The sequence below is a fragment of the Triticum dicoccoides genome, chromosome 2B (assembly GCF_002162155.2).
Source record: "Triticum dicoccoides isolate Atlit2015 ecotype Zavitan chromosome 2B, WEW_v2.0, whole genome shotgun sequence".
Taxonomy (NCBI): domain Eukaryota; kingdom Viridiplantae; phylum Streptophyta; class Magnoliopsida; order Poales; family Poaceae; genus Triticum; species Triticum dicoccoides.
This window is the reverse complement of record NC_041383.1, coordinates 167,049,411-167,068,525: the sequence shown is the minus strand read 5'-3', so window position 1 is coordinate 167,068,525 and position 19,115 is coordinate 167,049,411. Positions and strand designations below refer to the sequence as shown.

Here is a 19,115-nt window from a genome sequence, read left to right as displayed (position 1 = left end):
TCTTCGTCTCTGTCACTGAAGAAATTGACTGAACTGATATGAGATTACCAATGGCTTCACTCGAATGGATTGGGTAGGTGTAGGATTTTGAGATGAGCATCACATGGAAATCAGTTTCCTTAGTATTACCTTGACCCCCTTTAACGATACGGTGTTCCCTATGACTCAAGAAAGAGAAAATGAAACTACGAAAACAAAAGTCTTCATGCTTCTTAATCCTCGTATGAATATCCAAGTCTTCAAGGTCACACCGATTTCTTCACTTTCAAAATCTTCAGGAGAACCAAAGTCTTCAGCTGAAGACATACATTTTTAGGGGTCGACTTTCATCGTAAATATCAAACTCCTCATCGACTTATAGAGCCTGTGTACACTCACAAACATATTAGTCCCTTAACCTATAAGTCTTCAATACACCAAAATCACTAAGGGGCACTAGATGCACTTACAGAACCCAACATAGGTTTTCCTCCAATACTTGAGCCGGGAAAGCTTGGTCAATGCTATGACAATGCCTCCAAAGAGGAGCGCAGGCATCACCATTGTCGAGCATGGATTTCCGGCGGCCATGACCATCAACTCCCCAAGGACCGACAAAGGAAGGGTACAACAGAGGTGAGGGAGCATGTCGCCGGCTAGGATTACCGCCGCCGAGAAAAATTGCATCTTATCTCCGACCGACAAACGTCGGCTCCACCGACCCCAAAGAAGGCTCCCGACGCCGACCGCGAGCATCCCACCACATGTTATGCCCCCATCGCTGCCCAACCCATGCAACCGCCCAACATGCCAGAAACAGCACCAACGTAGGGGAGAGTTGAGATGATGCCACTAACTCTAGACCTAGAGAGAGCGCTTCCAGTGAAATGATTGGCACATAGCTTCATGTCTTACAATTCAAAGCGCAAGATGGTTAGATGGGCAAAGAATTCAGGAGATTGCGCCGCGTGTATATGACCTAGTTCCACCTTGAACTCGCAAGATGAGATTGGTCAGTACAGCCATGGAGAACGGGTCTTGGGCGATGGACTTCAACCCCAACTTTGGGTCGGACACCTTGCGTGAATTTCTATCACTTTGGCAGGCAGTTAATGCTTGGGATCCATCTAATGATGAGCCGGATGAGATAACATGGTCGTGGGAGGCAAATGGGCGATTCTCAGTGAGCTCTGCGTATGCGGCTAGATTTTAGGGACGGGAGGTAATCCCAATGGCAGACCTAACATGGAAGTCGCGTGCTCCTATGCAATGCAGATTCTTCACCTAGTTGGCCATGAAAGACAGATGTTGGACCTCGGATCGTCTTGCGAGAAGAGGTCTACCTCATCAGGCCACATGCCCTTTTTTATAAGAGGAAGAAATGATCAACCATATAATGCTCACGTGTGTGTTTGCTTGGACAATTTGGGCAGCAATTTGTGTTGCGTTGGGTACACCGGATTGGATCCCCTCTCCCCAAGACTCACTGGTGGAGTGGGCCATAGACAAGCAAGGATCGAACAGTGTGAGCATGAAGGATCTACAAACCATTTTTGCGCTTACTTGGTGGGGGTTGTGGAAACATAGAAATGCCATTGTCTTTGAGGGAGCGCGGCTTTCCATCGAGCAGTTGCTAAAAAAGTGTGTTATGAGGGTTTGGTTTGGTCCTCCACTGGACTTTTGAAAGGGAACGTAACGCCCTTCTTTAGTAGGGTAGATAGGTGGGTCAGTGGTGAGGGTTAGCATGTACTGATAACCCTGTAAACTATGATGGAGGCACTCTTTGCCTTTCTTTTTTAATAGTATATGATATGCACACTCATGCATATTCGAGCAAAAAAAACAATTCAAAGCGCACAAATCTATCTTCAACTCGTGCTTCCACAAATCTTTGCCTCAAGCCGTGTGCTGGGAAGTATAAAGTGCAGTTGGGTCTTCGGAGGGAGGCAGCCAAAGCCGGAACTCACCACGTGCGGATGTGGCAGTTGGCAGGTGTACATACATACAGCTTAAAATATACACAAACCACGCACACATTCACAAAATATACTCAGACCCAACAATTTTTTCCTTTGCAGCCGTCACCATTCTGACTTAACTAGAGGTGGCGCCGCCGCTGCCGATCAACAAACACAAGCAGTGTCCGATCTGATCTGACCCGGTCCAGTTTATGTACTGCGCAGAGGCCAGCCAGGCCGTCTCAATGGTGCCTGCCGTGCCGCGGCCGCGAGCTCCCCGCGGCCGCTGCGTGGTTATTACGGGAGCGCTCGTGCCGCGCGTGGGACACCAGCATGTCCGACTGCGCCAGCCTCCTGCTGAACTCGCTGCCGGCAGAGCGCTGGCCATGGCTATCTCCCTGTAAGGGAAAAAACATTTGGTGATCAGAAAACCAAGTGCAAAGTTCTGGAGGCATGTTCGAACTTGGAAGGTAACGGTGCCCACCATTCTGACTCGGTTTGAGCCTTCTAGCAGCTCGATCGTCTCGTCCATCTCCATCATCCTCTGCTGGAGGCTGTCTTTCTCCATCTACAGCATGAACACCAAAGTTCAGGGTTGGGTAGAACAGTACTAGTATGTTTCGGAAGTTCGATCGATCAAAGTAGTTATCTGAACCTGTAGCATTTCGTTCTGGGCCTCGAGCATCTGCTCCCGCTGCTCCAGCTGTTCGACAAGCAGCTGGGTCTCCAGCAGGTCCGCCTTCCTTTGGTCCATGTCATCAAGCAAGCTTTATAGCACAGAAAAGTATCAGATATCAGGTCATTTGTGGCATGCAGGGTTGCAACTGAAGATAAAAGCATGAACAGTTAAGAGTCGTCACCTGTCTCTTTCTTGAATGAGATGGCCGAATTGCTCTTTGAGGACGTCAAGTTCCTCGTCCTTGATTAACAATGCAGATGAAGGTAGACAGAAATTTTCAGCTTGCTATATAATGGGACAATGTAAACAGACATTTGCTAGTGGAGCTGTGACCTACCTTCGCCTTCGATTGTTCGATTTGTTCCTGGGATGCTACTAACAGCTTGTGCACTTCTTCTTGGTCAAGCAAATTCTAAACATGGCAACAGCAAATCTCATGTAAGTGACCTGGTTGGTAGACAATGAGCCCTAATGCTGATTAGCTCCATAGAGGTGCTGCCGCAACTTACAGCATAGTTTGTCATGTCTAATTTGACGCCAAGTAGCTCCCTTATAACATCATGTGTCATGCTATCCACGGCTGCCAGTCTTGACGTAAGCAAGCATATCTATGAACAGAGGAGAAAATATGAGCATCACCTTTGAGGCACTTCATTCTACACTGGATATTGGATTCATATTATTTATAGTTAGAAAATTAGAAATGAACAGATAGAACACAGCTGTGTTTTCATTGTCTCCCAGTGAATGTGGGACACATTCTAGAATTAATCTAAAATGCTCTATACACATATTTCATTCAAGTACATGCTTGTGTTTATGACAATAACCATGGTCTCAACAACTAGCCAGGAGATCTCTTAACCTGTAAGTGTATTTGACCATATTGTAATCTAAGGACATATGTGGTATTGGGAGACAATATTCTCTAATTAGCAGAAGCTGTACTTTTGTGAAGTCCAAAAACCGCAACAACATACATGTTGACCATTGCCCATTAATTTGCCTAAACTACGATGAAAAGACGATCAAAAAGTATGACCTGTTTCTGTTTGTCACTAAGCAACGCTTCAAGTTCTTCAATTCGCTGGCGGCCCAAAGAGATTTCTTGATCCTTCTCAGAGTTCATTTGTTGAACAATGCTAGATATGCACCTAAAAGGTGAACCAGATCCTCTTGTTCGCCCTGAAGGCTTTTCCACTTTTGTATGGACAGACTCAGAATTAGATTCATGTGAACCAAAGTTCTGTTTAGAAACCATGTGCTCCATTTCCTGATACTGTACGACAAGAATTATTAGCATATGTGTAGTGTTAGATACTTGTATAACCATGTTGGCAAATATATAACAGCTGAAGGTCTTCTACCTTCTCCTGAAACAGCAATGATTGTGCTTCTGAATGCAGGACCAGCTCAGCTATATGCTCTTTGCACTGCCTTATCTATGTACATGAAAAGGACATAGTATGAGATTATTCTAGTAAATGAAACTAAGTTAAGATTATTTGGAAACACAAAACTCCATGAATCGGGTATGATTGCTCCTGCATATACCTCCTCATCTTTACGTTTTGCTTCCATTACGAGTCCTTCAACCTTCCTTCTAGTATCTTGGTGTGCAATAATCTCAGCTCGCAATCTCCTATCATAAAAATGCATTTGATTAAAATGATTATACAATTACATCTGGTTAGGTCTTTTAAGAAAAATCAGATGAATAAATTCTCACTTTTTTAGTTGGCATCTCCCTGGACACAGTTCCACATTGTCATCACATTTTGAGGCATTTTCTACAGTAAGCATCTCTTCAATTGCTTGAAATTCAGCTTCGGAATGTTTGTGCGCTTGGTAGCTCCTTACTTCCTCTTTAAGGTTGCGTACCTTCAGTAAAATCAGATATGTGATGAAACTCACCATTCGCATTAAAGCCCCATTATTCACTAATTTGCTTAATTTTGCACCAACCCTTACAAGATTACACCCTAAATGGCTCAATGTTTATCTATCATTGCAAATGAAATTTTTGGATGTATAATATTACTTAGCCATCTATCTTCTGAAAATTACTGTTGTTCCATAATCTTCGGAGCAATCATGTGTAAAATATTACATTTCTTATGCCAAATCTCAAAGAAAAATCTATCAAAACAGTGAGCACCACAAATCAGAGAAATGCGCAGCTTACCTCTTCCTCAAGAACAGTTATTGTAGATTCAAGTTCTCCAACAGAATGTTCAAGAATTGTAACCTCCTCATCTTTCTCTTCCGCGTAGATTTTACTTATCTCTGCAGCCTACAAAAGCAGGGCAAGTGAAACTTCATACAAATTGGTGGAAAGCAAAGGGCGCTAGTAACACAACACTTACTTGCCGAGCTTCAATAGCAGCAGCTTCATTCTCCTCAGCTAAAGCCATTGACATCTCAAGCTTGTCATTTAACTTGAGTATCTCTGCTTTGAGCTTTCCATTTTCATTACATAACATTTTGATATTATTACTTAGTTCTTCAATATCTGACCTAAGACGTCCCTCTTCAGAAGAATTAAGCAATATAATTTCACTCTCCAATCCCTCTATGACCTTAGCTTTGTCTTCCAACAGAGCTTCTATTTCACCGGTCTTCACAGTTTCCTCTTCCAGCATCACTCTCAGATCATTGTTCTCCTTCGATAGCGCAGATGATGAAACTTGAGATTGCTCTAACTCTGATCTTAAAATAATGAGTGCAGCACCATTTTCAGCCAGTTCTTCCACTAGTGTCTTCTGTTTTGCCAACATGTCTTCTGTCTCAGAATTTTTAATCTCAAGTTCTCGTTGAACCTTTCTAAGGGCATTCGACACTTCATCAGCTTTATCTTTCATGTCCTTCGCATATGAGGTAGACTCTTGCAATAATTTTAAGTCAAAAGACAATCCTTCAGCGATATCACTTTTCCTGTCAAAGTCTCTTCTTAGTGATGCGTACTCTGTACTGTGGCCAGCCTGAGAATCACCATTCCATAAGCATATTTTCTGACGTGTCAAAGCTTTCTTCTCAATACTACTAATGTCATTAAGGAGTCTGCTAAGCAAAGGTGCATTCTGAGAACCTTCTTGATCAGATAGTAACAGATAACCAAAAAAATCTATAGCAAAAATCAAATTATCTTGCACCTTATTCAGAACAGTAACAAACTGCTTCTCATTTTCTGTTCCATCCCCCATAATGTCTTCTTTATTGATAAATTTAGACAGTGGAATCATTAACTGCGCCAAATGATGCTTGAGACACTGAACATCATTCAAAAGAGCAGTATTGTCTTCCTCTCCTGAGTGATCAAATATGCTTTCCTTGCATTGCTGTGGAACAGCTGAGTGTATTTGTTCACTATCTAATCTTGCAAGTGCAGCAAGAGGGTTTGCATAACTTTGTTCATCGCAAGCAACACCTGGATATGTCTCTGCATTCTTAATGCAGGACACTTTGTTGACCAAAATATCCCACTTTTGAGCAATACTGAAAATTATGTCCTTAATAACAGCCATATCGTATGCACTGTCTGCATCAAAAACTTGCAGTTCAGCAGCACTGCCCATTGGAACTACATGTATGGATGACGTGTCCTTTCCTTCATCCACCATATCTGTTATAGATATAATATGCTTCCTAGAGTTGTCAGGAATTGCTTGAGTTTCATGAAGAAACATAGTATTGCTGCCACCCAGGTCACATGAATCAACTTGTTGACACATGCATGTATAAGGATTCACATTAGGGTGATGGAGCTGCTGAACTGAAGAACTGCCTTTTTCTTTTAGAAGTGATTCAATGTTTACCAGATAAGATCTTGAATCACTTATCCACCTCTTTAAGTCCTGCCCAATATCAATAATTTCCGAGCAAAGTTCAAAGAGTTCAATTGTAGCAATCCTTTGCAAATGGTGAAAAGATCCCTTCATTAGAGTAGCAATGTTTGTCATCTCGTTGGTACATTCATTCATCTGCTGATTTAATTTGCTGTAACTCTGTGCTGTACAAAAACTTGACGCTTCAACCTCCTGCAACTCATTGACCAGAGAACTTTTCTCCGCCAATAAAGATTCTACTGCTTGGCTGCAATTATCTCTGCCAAGCTTTAACTCCTCATTGGCCTTCAACAAAGCCGAGAGCATAAGGTCGGCCTCTTTCATGGTTTCTTGAGCATCCTCGAAATTTGAAAATAAGGCCAAAACCTTATTTGACTTATCCTCGACGAGACATAATACATTGTCGAGCTTTGACTACAAGGTATTGGAAAAAAATCGTATTATCAGTCATATTGTTTATAACCCAGAAGAAACTCGTTAACAAGAAAAGCATGGAGAATGCCATGACATATCCATGGTATGCATATAAAATTTCTTGTATCTGGACTGATTCCAGAGGTTATGTTCCATGTAATATTCATTTTGTATCTTGATAGCTGATAAGGATGATAATCAACTTCTACTGATTTAGAAATGTCTGAACAAATTGCACAGATTTCTGTGTGGGGCATTTGATCTCATGGGATGATCACAAAACCAAATGTGAGATATGATGAGTGTATCTGGTTAGAATAATTAAACTTTGATACAACACATCTCCATGAAGCACAATCATTACCCTGTACATGATCATAAGATAATTTCCTGAATTTTTTTATTCAAATATATTTCAGTGTAGATCTAGAATTCTACTCCCTCCGTCCCATAATGTAAGGCCTTTTTTGGCACTAGTGTAGTGTCAAAAAACGTGTCTTACATTATGGGACAGAGGGAGTGTATATTTAAGAAACAACGTTTGCGACTTAGTAGGTAAATAAAGGAAAACATCAGTAGCGGTGCAGAAGCTCCCTGCTAAACATCAGTTTTGCTATTCGCAAGTCAAAATATGCAAAATAGAGTAATTGACTGTCCAGGTAATGTGTACTTCGCAAATAGTTACAGTAAAGGCGGTCATGAGAACAGGTAAGTTCGACAATGGACTCAGTAAGTTTTATGATGAGCAACTAACATTGAAATTTTAAAGTACAGTCTTGCTTATTTGGAATCAAATGATATACTGGTCCTTCATATTCTTGACGGAAAAAGTACAGTCTTGCCTACTTGATTTCACTAATGAGGAAAATCCTGGTGAGTTATCTCCTGTTTTAGCTACAATATGAAGCTGTCTACACAAATAGTATCATGGACTATCTTCACTTCATATCAGGTGCATTCATCCGTACAGTGTATGTAACTACAGTAAAGACTGCATACCTGGTAGTCTGGATTAGCTTTATTAACTGCTGATCCATCTTCACTATGAGTCCGCTGTGCACTCATGTCATTCAAGCTGTCAAGGAATAGAGGTTCATCACGAGAATGCTCTACTGCTTCTGACAAGTCACAATTTTTCCTTTCCACATTGCAATCCTTTTGGTTTACTCGTCTTTGTGCTTCCTGAGAACTTTCATCATTATATAATTGCTGAGCTTCAGTGATAGCAAGTGTTGCACCTCTTAAGATGTGCAACTTTTCTTTCACTTCCCTGCCCATTCGCTGTGCATCTTCTAGCTCAATTTGAAGCCTGAAGATTATTTTTTCCTTTTCAATGCTAACTTTCATAGCCTTCTCCACATGTTCGCTGACAGAATTATTGCTGTAAGGAAATGAACTAATCATATTATCAATATTCTGATATGCATCGTCTAGTGATCTGCAGCCATCTGTCAAGAAGCTTGTTAGATCAACTATTGCAACCTCCCATTCCTCAGATAAAGAGGCAATTTCTACATCTTTGGCCACAATGATCTCTGCAAGCCTGGTACTTTCTTCAGCCATAATAACTAGCTTCTCTTTGAGCTCTTGATTTATGCTTTTAATGTGCGCCAACTCGGCCTGTAACGTCTGTTTGCTTGAGCCCATTATTTCAGTCTCTTGATGACATAATGAAGTCTCACCATGCAAACATATACCCATATTTGGTACGTTTTCATGTATTTGATCCATCTCATCCTGCTGTAATTGCAATGTCTCTTCATCTTCTACGTGTCCACTAAGAATAGTGTCTTTGTCAAGTACATTATGTGAAGATCCAACAGCCAAGGTGTAGCACTGAGACACTTCATCACTACACTCTGGCACTTTTGTAGAATCATTCAAATCACATCTTTCTGAATCGAAGTGATACAAATGAGAACAGGATTCCTGGTGTCCACTAGCAATTTCTGAAGGAAGGTTGAGTTGAACTGATTCCGTAATATTAGTTGTCATTCCAGCACCATTGGGCGTTAAACATGAAAAGTTCCATCCCACTGGATCCTGATATAAAGTTCAAACAAGAAAATAACAGAAAATAGTTAAAGTGAATATCTAGTTACTGGGTATAAATCAAAAGTGTGCAAAAAATCTCACGGGTTGCATCTGACTGATCTCTGGAATCCCACAATTCTTCTCTGCCGTTGGAGCAACCTGAATGGTGATGTGCATCCAAACACTGTATGTAATTCTGGACACAACAAATAGCATAAAGAATTGCTGGTGGCTACAAAAATTGCAGACGTACTTGGTGCGTGCTAGACATCTGGTATTGTTTCAGTTCACAGCGCAGCTTATTTACTTCACTGCAAACAGCATGAATAATCATAACCATCAATTACCAAGATACCCAAAGCAAGCAGACATAACGTGAGTAACAATAAGTATCAAAAGCCAATCCTGATAATTATGAAGTATACATAGATGAAGGAAAAAAACAATCAGACCCAGGGTAATTAATGACACTGCCAATTGAATACATCGGGATTTCATTACAGATGGAGGCGAGGAAAAGTTTCACATAAAGTTACTTTAACGAAATTTACCACTGTGCACTTTCTAGATTTCACAGAAATGTGAGAATGTGAAAATATGCAGCTCCATTCACTTTCTCACCATGGAAGAGTTAAATCATTATCGTCTTCTAGAACTCAAATGTCTTTACTCAGTCAAGAGTATCATACAATGCATGTTTTGCGAAGAAAGTGTTCCTAGCACATCATTGTTATTGTAAATGTAAATATGCATTGAGATAATAAGATTTAGTTGAAAACTTACCGTGCAAGCAAAACATTATTTTCTAAGCATGCATCCAGCTCCTTCCTGCAATTGTCTAGATCCTTGACAATCTCGTCACCCTAAATGCATTGCATCGCACATCAACCACTTGCAAAAATTCAGGTTATTCTTCAGTATTACATTTGGGACATGTGGTTAATCAAGTTTAACTTCCCTTATATTAGATAAGATGTGACAATATTGTTTACTGTTAATTTAGTCTAAGGTTTTGACCGTCTTCTGAAACAGAAGAAAAATAACCATAGCCATGTGGTAAGTACTTTCGGAAGTAAAATTATATCAAGTGAGAACACACCTGTGCTTCTAAATTCCTAGGAGGTGCTGCATACTTCTGCTCAAGAATATGAAGGAACTACACATATAACAAAGATAAGAGTGTGTCACTGGAGAAAATGAGATCGAGCAAAAGGGAGTTCAGGGAGAACAAGCATACATGATTACGCAAAAGAGATATCTCCGTTAATAACATCTCTCTTTCCCCTTGCTTGTGGAAGTTCTGAAGCCTATATATGAGTACATCAGAATAAGCTATCACCAATTTATTCATGTAAGCGAAATAGACGGTGTGCAAATTTGTCCGGGCTCAAAGTAAATTGAAACTTACGTTCTAACTTGCTCGATTAATCTCTTGTTTTCAAAAGCAAACTGAGTCAGTTGAGGATTTTCGTCGAATTGTTTTTGCAGTAGCTGAATCTCTTGGGACATTGCAGCATTTTCTTCAACCATATAGCCATCCGATGGCACTAGATCATCAGCTAACATATGCAATCTTTTTAATTTTTCGTCACGAAGTTTCAGCATCATTCTCAAGCGTTGGGAATCAGATTCCTTCAGGTCAACCTTCCAAAACAGAAAGCTGGTGCCGCTCAGTATTTTAAAACACAAATAGTTGCTATAATAAGAAATTATTAGGTTCTGTGTTTTGAAGGATATAAAATATCCTAGAACTATCTGCAATAGAATTACCAGACGATTCAAATGCTTTATTTCAGCTTCCAGCTTCCTGATATCCACCTCAGCTAGTTTCTCTCTCCTAAGGCTCCCAACAAGAACATCTTCCAGATGGATAACCTGATATTAGATATATATGTATAAATAATTGGCTGCAACTTGCAAGTAATTTCTAGTGCACCATTATGTATTTTCCAATGAAGTAAATCATGCTATATGACCTTTTGCTTTAGAAGACTCAGGTCACAGCTTGATTGATGATCTTCAGCTAAAGTATTGTATTCTCTATCAGAGCCTGAATTTAGCAGGAGAAAGCTAGGCGATCCAGGGGCATTTTGCTGCTTCCTCAAGCATGTCAATTGATCCTGGTAAACATAATTAAATAACTTAACTAGAAAGCACTTCTATAATCAAGAAGAGAGTTGTCATGATAAAGCTTACCTTTAATTCTTCTATCTGCCTTTGTAAAGCCATAACATCACCTGAAGCATCTTCATTTACTTTTGCCTAGCACAACAGAAGAATCCCCAAATGAGTCGACACGATAAACTTTGTATATAAAAATTTCAACATGCTTAGAATTACATTGTTTTGAATCAACTTCGCGCGCTGAGCAAACTTCAAGGTACTCAGTGTCTCATTGGAGGAACTGCAATAGTGTAATTCATTTACGTGTTAAGCATACTGTTAGGATCTAGAAAACAAACCAAATACAAGAATAAAGGTGCACAATATCGGTACCAAATAGACGGGCTGATGTTGGCAACAATTGTTGTTTTAGAGTTTCCTCCAAGGGAATCCTAGAGAAGATGATACAATGAGCCAGAGAAGACAATGGACATAAACAGAAAGAAGACTCAAACTCATTGTGAATTTGAACCTGGAGGAGAAATGTAAGCCTTGAGTCTCTATAAGGCACATGGCGGCTTTTTCCATTTGCGACATCCACTAGAGTCATGATAACAAGCCTGAAATGGTATAGCTGGATTATCACTATGAACAGTACTTCTTCAAAGAAATTGTCAATTTGATACTCAAATACATTCTATGCTAATATAACAAAGAACCTTGTAATGAATGCTAGAAGACATTATGAACTTCCGCAAATGTTTCATTTAAAAAAAGGGATACCACCACCAAACTATAACATTTTCACAACTGAATACAAAATGTGTAACACAAATGTGGTTATTTTCATATGTTGCAAGACAAAATATGAATATGAACTGTGTCAAAATTCATGAATCTTGTCTGAGAGCAATAGGTACCCAAGAGTTGACAAGGATCTGTTAATGTTCGCAGCTTCTTTCAAGCGGTCTCCTTCAGCGCCCGAGCTTTTCTGCCTAGTTTGAATTCAGTTAGTATTTGTGAAGGCAAGAAAAGGTTGTCAACTTGTCACCTTTATTCTGGAACTCACCTCTCAGAACCAGCAAGATCAACCAAATTCAAACGCCCAAAGCGGAGGTGCGTCATTGAATCCCTTTCCCAGTGACTCTCAATGACGCAAGTGAAGACGCTATGTGAACGGCTGCTCTCACTATTCATATTTGTAGCTGCCATTTTCCTATTTGCAACCCCCTAAAAGAAAATTGCAAAAAAAAAAAACATTAATGTAAGTTAGCACATGCTCGTTTTAGAACCTCAGATCCAATGCAACATGGAATGAACAGACAGTATTCTTTCACCTGTAATAATAACAACATAACATCTTTAACAGATGACACATAACACTCCATTAGGTTCTCAACATATACACCTTTCTTTATATCTTCACGGATCTACAAAAGACAGAACAAATGTAAGATATCACATTCTGTTCATGCATTATCAATTCTCAAGTACTACCTCTGTAAACTACCTGAAGATTAGTTGATGATGGTTCAAGTAGATCAGTTATCTGCTCATTGTATATCTCCAGAAAAGAGCATTTGCAGATGTACTTCAATTTGTCCTCTCTTCGCCTTTCCTCTTCCTTCACATAATATATGATTTAGGTCTGTCTATTAGCAAGCATTCACCAAAGTACTAGCCTGGCATAAAAACACCTCACCTCCTTTATCCGAGCGAATAGATACTCGAAAATACGAGGCGTCAAACCAGAATCATTGCTAAGTTCATTGCCATCCTTACTAAGCTCTCCCATCATTGTGTAAGTTTTGCCACTCCCTGTCTGTAAAAATCATATGTAGCACTATATGTCAGATGAATTCTTCTGCAGGATAAAAAATGTGCATATTAGTGTTACCTGGCCATAGGCAAACAAACAGCCGTTGTATCCAGACATGCAGTTCTCCACCATTGGTAGACCAACTACCCTAAACAGCTTTTCCTGAAATCGTTGTAGAGAATATTTCTTAGGCTAAAGGATGACTTACTTGGAAAGAAATCTAAGTTAGTTGCAATAGACAAGACATGCCTGTGATATTGTTTCACATGCGACATGATCAAACGTGAACATCGTTTCAGGGTGTCCTGTCCAGCTCAATGTCTTTGAGCTATCCTGTATCAAACATCTTTTTTGACCATACGCGGTGCTCTCGGCGGCACTGATTGGCCTTAATCGTACCAAAACCTGTAAATCACACCAACATTTAGATTTCTCAAAGAAACGGCACCATCATTTAGCCCCATTAGCTTCAGAACAACGGCACCTTACACATACGAAAAATAAAATCAGCAATGGTATTAACAATTAAATCACAATTGGTACTGTAAACATGATGGTGGATAACATTACACGATTTGGTCATTTCGACGACACGCAATAAGGAAATACTTAGGTAATCATATAATCCATTTTTTTTGTGATGTTTGCTAATTTATTAATTGGACACGGGATGTTCATGTACGTATGTATCATTGGCTCACTGCAGCATTTCACTTTGTGCAACCCTTTAATTTACAGAAACACCAACCTGTACATTGCGGTCCATCCAGAAGGCGGGGTCCTCATCGAGCTCAAAATGAGGCACCTCCACGGGCACCTCCGTGCCCGCCAGATCCCTCAGATCAAACACCCTCTTCGCGGCCCCGCCAATCGAGGAGCTCCGATCCCTGGCCCCAGACGCCGCCGCGCAGGCCCTGGGGATGCCCGCCAGCGACTTGGGCGTCCCCGGCGCGGACCGCGGGTTCCTGCCCGGGTCAGCGATGGCCGCGAGGGGCGACCGCGGGGGCAGCGAGAAGGGCGGGCCGGCCGCGGAGGGGCAGGACGAGGAGGGCGCGGCCGCGAGGTCGTCGTTCTCGTTGGGCTCCGGCGCGGCGCGGCGGGAGGCGCGGGTCGTGGACGCGCGCCGGCTGCCGCCGCCGCCGCCGCCGCCTGTGGCGGACATGGCGGGGGAGGGTGCGGGTGGAGCGGAAGGTGGAGTGAGGTGGCGTGGAGCTCAGCTCGGGTGGAGGGGAGTGAGGGGGGAGCGGGGTGGTAGCGGAGACTAGTAATGGCCAACGGGGTCTGCCCTGCTGTTGGGGGTTCTCCGCTCGATTTCAAATTTTGAACTGGGTTTGCGTTGCGAGGAGGCCAGGGGTGGATGGATCTGAGTATCTGACTGAGCAACTGATGAGTCATCATTTGACTGATGGGCCTTTCGGCGGCTCCTGTCATTAAATTAAGAACTGATCAATAATTAGGAAAGTAGTTTTCCCTTCCCTCAAAAAAAAGGAAAGTAGTTTTCCTTGTGTAGGCTACGGGAGCACCTAAGCTCATTTGCTCCATGAGTTCCCCAGCCGTTGGATCTGAGATCCAAATGCCACATAACAGTGAATACAACTTGAGGAGTCTGATAATTACATCCAGATCGAGTGTATCCTCGTATGCCCTTTGGATCTCAGCACTTGAGGTTAGGTGCTCCTGTAGCACCAAATATTTTCCTGTGTAGACTTTGTGATTAAAACTTAAAATTCAAGACAAACAATTACTCAATTAGCTTTCAAGTTCCAACAGTTACATCCCTGTTTGCTTTAAAGTCAGGCACCTTTTGCAACAAATGAATTTTACAGGAATTTCAAAGAAATGGTATCTTATAGGAAAATCTTCCTATGTGCCCTTTGATAGAATCAAATTTGCTAAAGTGCATTTGGATGAGAATTAATTTAGCACATCTAACTCCCTAACCGCACGATTTAAAGCTCCAAGATTCACCTTTTCGCGAGCGGCTCAGTCTGTCGTTGTCTATCCACGTCTGCAACTTTCACACAGATGTATATTTTTGTTGGGATGACCAAAGTTTTCCATCATTTTGTCGTGTACTTTAGCACCACTACCTCACCTTTGTATGTTTCTACTCTACTGCTTCGGACCACGAGTCTAATACCTTTGGATGTGTTCACGATGACCTGTTGCGTCAATTGGTGCAGAGACCAACTGCAGCCTGCAAGTTAAACGAATTATATGAAACATAAAACGGAAGTCAATAGAACTATTTGAAGAGATCAACTAACCAACTACGACTAGAAGTTAAATGAACTATTTGAAACATAAAATGTAAGTTAAGTCTAACTGTGTGAAGAGACCAACTACAGTCATGAACGCAAAGACCAATTGTAGCCAAGAAGAGAAACAACTAATATAACGAATTTTCTTGTTAACTATTTCAAGAATGTTTACTGTGAATGGACCGCAAGCCTTCCAACTGGGTTGGGGACCATAAAACTCAAACTTCATCTATTCCGGGTACGCACATTTGGTTTGTTGGTCAGTTGTTGTGTCTGGTTATGCCGGGCACATCCATGTGATGACCGTGGGGTCAGATATTCATGGATCTCACTCGGCTATCCCTCTTAGAGGATGGCTGGTAATGGTCCCGGTGCGTAGCCCGTGCCCTGCACACACGATATTGGTTTGCTGGTCTGCCATTGTGTTTGGTGCATTAGATATTCTGATCTGATGGTCTAGCCAGACGGGATGCTTTGGAATGTCTTTCTGGACTTTCAAAACTAACTTTGTGAAGTCATCAATACAAATGAGACAGAGATGAAATCTGCCTCGCGTCCATGAACTTCCTAGTTACCCAGAAATTTATATCATTTTACATATTATCATACCACTTCTTTTGGACGATGCGGTCTGTCCAGATAGAGTGATTTGGCCCGTCTGCTCGACCTTTGTGCATGCCCGAATAGTGTAGTTTGGAATTTCTTCCAAGCCTTTGGACTCTGCGGTTGGATGTTCTTGTTAATCAGGCTCTCCCCTGGTCTGTGTGCTTTTGGTTGGGGTGCACGATTGCGATGGTTCGGGTCATTAGTCGATTTGTTTGTTGTCATTACAGTTGATTTGTTTGCTTGTCGGGTAAATTCCACGATCACAGTCGGCACATGGTTTGCTTTGTTGTGCAAGGCACCCCCGAAGAATGTTTGTATGGGGTCGCAGAGATCCTGAAGAATGTCTTGTGCAGCCTTTGCCATAAAACACACGTGTTCTCTGATCGTACCCTTGATGCATTCTAAAAAGGCGAACAACTTTCCAAGGCGTACCATTCGGCAATGCCGACTAAACACATGTTGGTGTCCGAAAACATGATTGAATCCACGGCACACGAATACAACATCCTCACTCGACTCATGCAAGACAGGCATCCCAAACTCGAAATATGGCAAGAGAGGCCGGCCAAACACGCAAAAGGTACGCCACGTTTCGGCCGACTATCGTTATCGATATGTGTTTGTGCCGCAGTTGGTCTCCATGAACTACCATACCACTTTCCCCGAAAATTTATATCATTTTGCATATTATCATAACACTTTTACATATTTAGTTTTGACTGCATATTTTTGAAGTAATAATACATATACATAATCATATACAGCTACTCGAATTACCAACAAATGATAATACATATCAGTTGGTCGCTAAAAATATGCCACTTATCATACCACTTTACATAGACATAATGATCGGCTAAGGATTTACCAGGTTGGTCAACTATGAACTTGACCAATCGCAACCTGGAAATTATGACTTGATCAATTTATATGACCCGTTGCGCAAATCAATGGTGAGATCAACTACAGCACGAAAGCTAAGCAAGCTATTTGAAGGATTATTTCCTCAACTGTTTGCAAATGATTATGTTTGTACTGCATTTGCCTGGACAACCATTTATATAAACACAATGTGAACCTTGGACTTCTTTTGCTGGTAACTACAATGCGGAAGCTAAGCGGACTATTTGAAGGATTATTTCCCCAACTGTTTGCAAACGATTATGTTCATATTGCGTTTCTATTTGCCTCGACAAACATTGATAGAAAAAGCAATGTGAATGTTGAGCTTTCTTTCTTTCTTGTGTTCTGTTAGGCGGGGGCCTGGCGGACTGAGTTGTGACTTCTCTCTATCAGGGAAGCAAAGCACTACTGCAGGATGCTGCTAACGCGACACTGCGATCAGAGACCCTTTGACGAAACTGTGTGCGATGCATTAATCGCAAATGGTGATGTAAAAAACCCGTCAAAAAAGATGCAAAACGTTTGCGATGAATGATACATCAAACAAGGTTCAGATTTTAGTTGTGTGTGCGATGCGGGGCATACGGTTGATCCGTACGAACTGTTTGCGGTGAGACAGAACAATAGAAATGGGCAGCCAAATCAAGTTGTGTGTGATATACAACACACAATTTGCTCCGATGAACCGTTTGCAATGATTGAGGTGAACACAAATGTTCGGCGTAACAAGATGTGTGTGATACCCAGCAAACAAGTCGGTAATCAGAATTGTGTGCGATCATTATAGACAGCCCATACGATCTTTTTTTGTGAATTGTGTGCTCTTCAGGGCACACAGTTCAACAAACCAACCTATGGACGATAATATAGAAGATCTCTGTCAAATACATATTACTAACCGTCTGCGATGATATTGACAGGATAAACAAAGATAACAAATTAGTATGAGCGAACAGAAACAGAGATATATACAATCTGCTTAACTTAGTCATTCTTCTTCTTCTTCTTCTTCTTCTTCTTCTTCTTCTTCTTCTTCTTCTTCTTTTTGTTGTTGTTGAATGGCCCCGCGACATCGTCTTGGCGAGGACGCTTCTTGCCGCTGACCGTTGGCTTTTCATCACCATCGTCATCATCATCGTCGTTGCTGTCGCCGTCCTCCTCCTCCTCGTTCGACCATTCCTCCTCATCATCGTCATTGTCCTCTTCTTCATCCTCCGACGGCTCCTCGTCCATCTGGTTGTCGCCTGACGACTTCGGAGGCGGCGTCCCTTCCATGAACCAGATATAATCGAGGTCTGGGCTCGACGCCGGACTCATGAAAGACGAGCGGGATGATTCCGATGTTGACCTATCATCGGGCGCCAGACTGCTGGCCGAACTGTCATCCTTGATGTCGCTCAACATGGTTGCTGAGTGTGTGCCAGTGTGTAGCGCGGCCTGCCGGGGACGATGAAAATGGTGGACACTTAAGCGGGGTATGCAGAGAAGAGGAACTGCCAATTGAAGCGTGGGTTTTTTTTGCACGCGGGGGGGAGGGGGGATTGATGCGGGGGTTGACGTATTATCTAACCGCTGATATAATCAACCGCAATTATTTGTATCCAGTCTCTCCAAATTCACGGGGTTGTGCAGGACTCCTATTGGCTATTTGGCTGGTTTCCTTTTTCAGGACAAAAACAAGGAATGAGTTTTGGGATTATGCACCGGTACGAACGGAGTAGGACAGTTGGCAAGCAATACATTGAGCTCTTCTTATTGATAAAGCTAGTAATAATCAAACTAGAAAGGAAAAGAAAAAAGACAAAGAAAAATATCTACATGAATCTTCGCGTAACATCAATGGCATAGGACCTAGATGTGCAGTACTTAGAGCACATCTAGATGTGCTTTAGCAATACTATCAAACAAAACCCCTAATCATCACTGCAAACAGCGCATAGAACATGGCTAATGCGACAACCACAACTACACATGCTAGTTCCTTCTTGTCTCTTGCTTTCATCTGTTGCCTGTGATTGATTCTTTCTTGCTTCATCATACTGATTGTACATTCCAGACCAGCCAGTTTCTTCTTCAGCTTTACGTTATCTTTTGCGAGGTTGGTGATAACACCCTGAGCCCTGCCATGCCATTCTTCATCCATCCAGTTAACAAAGGCACAAGCCTCATATCCCTGCCAATGTTAAATAGTATTCAGGATGAGTGGTGGCATTAACTCGAGTAAAATGATGAAGTTAGCACTAAGCTCTAAGGGGAAACTGAGAAACCACCTACCAGTGTTGAATCCCTCCGTGCATACATGTCGAGCGGGAGTGTGCCCGTGCACATAACTCAGCTTTTGGTACTTCTCGGTGGCGCAAAACTCGGAGTCAAACTCGTGTTGCGGGAGTCTGGAGTCATGCTCGGGATCCAGCGGTAGATCGCTTTCCTGGGGGGGGGGGTCATTCAGGACGGGTTCAGCAAGGAGCTACTTTGGACATGCTAAAAAAGATCGGGATAGATTGGAACCTGATA

The 19,115-nt window shown here is 41.9% G+C and overlaps 1 protein-coding gene across 2 annotated transcripts; it reads right to left on the bottom strand.

Moving 5' to 3' along the window:
* Nucleotides 1-1,825: 1,825 nt before the first annotated feature.
* LOC119362816 (kinesin-like protein KIN-12E) lies at nt 1,826-13,993 on the bottom strand. Of its 2 annotated transcripts, XM_037628077.1 has the most exons (33): nt 13,580-13,993; nt 13,081-13,236; nt 12,910-12,993; nt 12,715-12,834; nt 12,523-12,636; nt 12,350-12,442; nt 12,082-12,242; nt 11,933-12,007; nt 11,545-11,632; nt 11,406-11,464; nt 11,250-11,313; nt 11,106-11,171; nt 10,886-11,029; nt 10,680-10,784; nt 10,318-10,553; nt 10,147-10,216; nt 10,009-10,065; nt 9,693-9,772; nt 9,163-9,220; nt 9,012-9,068; nt 7,875-8,918; nt 4,983-6,875; nt 4,802-4,909; nt 4,346-4,497; nt 4,171-4,258; nt 3,984-4,058; nt 3,659-3,895; nt 3,126-3,224; nt 2,954-3,028; nt 2,798-2,856; nt 2,593-2,704; nt 2,422-2,505; nt 1,826-2,335 (listed from the first exon to the last, which is right to left on the bottom strand). In XM_037628077.1, the coding sequence occupies exons 1-33, from the start codon at nt 13,991-13,993 to the stop codon at nt 2,180-2,182; spliced, it is 6,483 nt and encodes a 2,160-aa protein (XP_037483974.1). In that variant the 3' UTR covers nt 1,826-2,179. The 2 variants fall into 2 exon arrangements, with proteins under 2 accessions (XP_037483974.1, XP_037483975.1); XM_037628078.1 differs by lacking the exons at nt 12,350-12,442; nt 12,523-12,636; nt 12,715-12,834; ... (1 more) ...; nt 13,081-13,236; nt 13,580-13,993 and having other exon boundaries at nt 11,933-12,003; nt 12,082-12,104.
* Between the last annotated feature and the right edge of the window lie 5,122 nt (nt 13,994-19,115).

Coding starts and splice junctions, on each gene's coding strand:
- LOC119362816 (XM_037628077.1), bottom strand. CDS start 13,993: ATGTCCGCCACAGGCGGCGGCGGCGGCGGCGGCAGCCGGCGCGCGTCC. Junction 12,835..12,909: donor GTTTGTTTGCCTATGGCCAG/GTAACACTAATA, acceptor TGATTTTTACAG/ACAGGGAGTGGCAAAACTTA. Junction 2,857..2,953: donor TCGAACAATCGAAGGCGAAG/GTAGGTCACAGC, acceptor TTGTTAATCAAG/GACGAGGAACTTGACGTCCT.